The sequence below is a fragment of the Nansenia antarctica genome (assembly GCF_963989245.1).
Source record: "Nansenia antarctica genome assembly, chromosome: 4".
NCBI lineage: Eukaryota > Metazoa > Chordata > Actinopteri > Argentiniformes > Microstomatidae > Nansenia > Nansenia antarctica.
In genome coordinates, this window is record NC_137689.1 from 77,014,509 (window position 1) to 77,019,508 (window position 5,000).

The 5,000-nt window shown below is 48.7% G+C and overlaps 1 protein-coding gene across 1 annotated transcript in view; it reads left to right on the forward strand.

The window, feature by feature from the left end:
• The window catches only part of mapkap1 (MAPK associated protein 1), a 19,305-nt gene that overhangs the window by 10,092 nt on the left and 4,213 nt on the right, over positions 1–5,000 (forward strand). The window contains 4 exon segments of the mRNA XM_080528640.1: positions 618–766; positions 1,545–1,714; positions 1,954–2,130; positions 2,462–2,571. Coding sequence (XP_080384766.1) covers positions 618–766; positions 1,545–1,714; positions 1,954–2,130; positions 2,462–2,571 — 606 coding nt within the window.

A 5,000-nucleotide genomic window follows, 5' to 3' on the forward strand; every position in this document is an offset into this window, starting at 1 on the left:
CTCCTCCTCTACCTCCTCCTCTTCCTCCTCCTCTACCTCCTCCTCTACCTCTCCTCCTCTTCCTCCTCCTCTACCTCCTCCTCTTCCTCCTCCTCTACCTCCTCCTCTACCTCCTCCTCTTCCTCCTCCTCTTCCTCCTCCTCTACCTCTCCTCTACCTCCTCCTCTACCTCCTCTACCTCCTCCTCTACCTCCTCCTCTACCTCCTCCTCTACCTCCTCCTCTTCCTCCTCCTCTACCTCTCCTCTACCTCCTCCTCTACCTCCTCCTCTACCTCCTCCTCTACCTCCTCCTCTACCTCCTCCTCTACCTCCTCCTCCTCCTCCTCTACCTCCTCCTCTACCTCCTCCTCTACCTCCTCTACCTCCTCCTCTACCTCCTCCTCCTCTACCTCCTCCTCTACCTCTCCTCCTCTACCTCCTCCTAAAAGTAACCCCCTTTTACCCCTTTTTTCTTCCCTTCACCTCCCCCTCCTTCCCCCCACCCTCCCTCCCTCCCTCCACCCTCCCTCCCCCCCTCCCTCCCTCCCTCCCTCCACCCTCCCTCCCTTCCTCCCCCCCTCCCTTCCTCCCCCCCTCCCTCCCTCCCCCCCTCCCTCCCTCCCCCCTCCCTCCACAGCGGAGGACCTGGGGTCTCTGTTCGAGCGGCGGGCCTTTAAGGAGGCCAGGAGTGTCGGAGGCAGCAAGTCCACCCTGTCCCTGCGTCTGGAGCAGTGCCCCCAGCAGCTCAACAACCCCTTCAACGAGTACAGCAAGTACGACGGCAAGGTACCCTCCCCCTGTCTGTTACTGTGTCTGTTACTGTGTCTGTTACTCTGTCTGTTGCTCTGTCTGTCTGTTACTGTGTCTGTTACTCTGTCTGTTACTCTGTCTGTTACTCTGTCTGTCTGTTACTCTGTCTGTTACCGTGTATGTTACTCTGTCTGTCTGCTACTGTGTCTGTTACTCTGTCTGTTACCGTGTCTGTTACTCTGTCTGTTACTCTGTCTGTCTGTTACTCTGTCTGTTACTCTGTCTGTCTGTTACTCTGTCTGTTACCGTGTCTGTTACTCTGTCTGTTACTGTGTCTGTTACTCTGTCTGTTACTGTGTCTGTTGCTCTGTCTGTCTGTTACTGTGTCTGTTACTCTGTCTGTTACCGTGTCTGTTACTGTGTCTGTTACTCTGTCTGTTACTCTGTCTGTCAGTTACTCTGTCTTTTACCGTGTCTGTTACTGTGTCTGTTACTGTGTCTGTCTGTTACTGTGTCTGTTACTGTGTCTGTTACTGTGTCTGTCTGTTACTGTGTCTGTTGATGTGTCTGTGTCTGTTACTGTGTCTGTTGATGGGTCTACCAACTCTACCAGCCTAGAGCCATGAGAACCACGTAGACTCTACCAACCTAGAGCCATGAGAACCGCGTAGACTCTAGCCTTTTAGACCGACCTTGTTGACCCCCCCAGTGTCGACCTGGTTGACTGTGTGGAGGGTTGGGCCACAGAGACCCCCCCCCCCCAGGGCCATGTGGGGACCACGGCGACTAACCCCCTCCCCCCCTCCCCCCCCAGGGCCATGTGGGGACCACGGCGACCAAGCAGATCGAGGTGTACCTGTCCATGCAGGGGGGCGACAGGCAGCAGCCCATGGTGGTCGTCACCATCGCCAACGCCCGCGTGCATGACCTGGTCGGGCTGATCTGCTGGCAGTACACTGGGGAGGCCCGGGACCCCCCCCTCAGGTAACCCTGGTAACCCCCCCGTACTGTCTAACCCCCCCCTCCCCTACAGTACACTGGGGAGGCCCGGGACCCCCCCCTCAGACCCTGGACCCCCCCCTAACCCCCCCTCAGGTGAGACCCCCCCGTACTGTCTAACCCCCCCTCTCCTACAGTGAGGATGTGAATGCGTACTGTCTAACCCCCCCTCCCCTACAGTGAGGATGTGAATGCGTACTGTCTAACCCCCCCCTCCCCTACAGTGAGGATGTGAATGCGTACTGTCTGCACATCGCGGAGGACGATGGCGAGGTCGACACCGACTTCCCGCCGCTCGACTCCAACGAGCCGATCCACAAGTTTGGCTTCAGCACGTTGGCGCTGGTCCAGAAGTACTGCTGCCCCGGCCTGGCCGCCAAGCAGAGCCTGTTCGTACGCATGTAGGTCCCCCCCCCCACACACACACACACGTATACACACACACACACACACACATATACACACACACACACGCACACACACACACACACGCATATACACACACACACACATATACATACACACACACACACACACGCATATACACACACACACACACGCATATACACACACACACACGCACACACACACACACACACACACACCACACACACACGGGTGGTGGTGGTCGGGAGGGGAAGGGAGAGGAGGGAAGGGGAGACCCCTGGACCAGGGCTAGGGTCAGGGCCAGGGGTCAGGGCCAGGGTGATTGACAGGTGTGTCTCTCTGCAGTAACGCGGCCCATGGCTTCTCTCTGATCCCGGTGGACAGCCTGAAGGTCTCCATGAAGGACATCCTGCAGAAGGCCCTGAAGAAGAGGAAGGGCTCGCAGAAAGGATCAGGTCAGAACACGCTTACATACAACACACTTACATACAACACGCTTACATACAACACACTTACATACAACACGCTTACATACAACACACCTACAACACGCTTACACACAACATGCTTACATACAACACGCTTACATACAACACGCTTACATACAACACGCTTACATACAACATGCTTACATACAGCACGCTTACAACACACTTACAACTTGCTTACAACACGCTTACAACACACTTACAACACACTTACAACACGCTACCATACAACACGCTTACATACAACACACTTACATACAACACGCTTACATACAACACGCTTACATACAACACACTTACATACAACACGCTTACATACAACACACCTACATACAACACACTTACAACACGCTTACATACAACATGCTTACATACAGCACGCTTACAACACACTTACAACTTGCTTACAACACACTTACAACACACTTACAACACGCTACCATACAACACGCTAACATACAACACACTTACATACAACACGCTTACATACAACACGCTTACATACAACATGCTTACATACAACACGCTTACATACAACACGCTTACATACAACACACTTACATACAACACGCTTACAACTCGCTTACATACAACATGCTTACAACACGCTTACAACACACTAACAACACGCTTACATACAACACGCTTACAACACGCTAACATACAACACGCTTACTTACAACACGCTTACATACAACACGCTTACAACACACTAACAACACGCTTACAACACGCTTACATACAACACGCTTACAACACGCTAACATACAACATGCTTACATACAACACGCTTACAACACGCTTACATTGACCGTTGGGAGAGAGAGCTCGGGTGAACTAAGAAAGTTGTGTATGAGATAGTTTACAATTAAACGCACAGATTACATGAGAGAAGCTATCTGTCATTATTTCAACCACTGTCCAAGTGGGGACGTTACAATGCTTTCGTTTTAGAACGAAACGTTAGGCTAGCAGCGTTTTTAGCAGTCACCATTCTTGAGCAAAACATGATACAAACAAACATTCAAATACTCGTGTCGTCTTGATTTTTTTTTCGATTTCAATGTATGACGCATCATTTGAAAGCTTACCATCTGTAGTTTCAGACTATGTAAACAAACGAAAAATTACGTAAGCAAATGGTTATTATTTATCTGGTATAGATACCACTTCTGCGCCGAATGTACCGCCACCGGCACAAATCCGCACCCGACATTGTAATTTCTAAACGGTTTGTGCTATCGAAAAAAATCCAACTGTCCCTGAAAGCTGAGATGTTGCACTTCAACCAACATATAGGGTATTACGGTAAAATGTGACGTGAGGACATTCTCAGAGTCAGTTTACTCACAGTGATTGGCGGAGCGTTCAGGGACACATGCTTTTTTTCAGTTCTCCGGTCATAATAACTCGCTGCCTTTCTGCGCAGCCTGAATCAAAGTGGATTGTCTGAATCATTTGGTGGCGGAGCAAATTCATTCGTGGCGGCCCGCCACCAATAAATGCATATAGAGGAAACACTGCTTACATACAACACGCTTACATACAACACACTTACTTACAACACACTTACATACAACACACTTACATACAACACACTGATAACACTTACATACAACACGCTTACATACAACACGCTTACATACAACACACTTACATACAACACACTTACATACAACACACTTACATACAACACACTTACATACAACACACTTACATACAACACACTGATAACACTTACATACAACACGCTTACATACAACACACTTACATACAACACACTTACATACAACACACTTACATACAACACACTTACATACAACACACTTACATACAACACACTTACAACACGCTTACATACAACACACTTACATACAACACGCTTACATACAACACACTTACAACACGCTTACATACAACACGCTTACATACAACACGCTTACAACACGCTTACATACAGCACACTTACATACAACACGCTTACATACAACACACTTACAACACGCTTACATACAACACGCTTACATACAACACACTTATATACAACACGCTTACATACAACACGCTTACATACAACACACTTACAACACGCTTACATACAACACGCTTACATACAACACGCTTACAACATGCTTACATACAACACGCTTACAACACGCTTACATACAACACGCTTACATACAACACACTTACATACAGCACACTTACATACAACATGCTTACATACAACACGCTTACATACAACACGCTTACATACAGCACACTTACATACAACATGCTTACATACAACACGCTTACAACATTCTTACAACACGCTTACATACAACTTACATACAACACACCTACATACAACACACCTACATACAACATGCTTAAAACACACTTACACTCAGGGC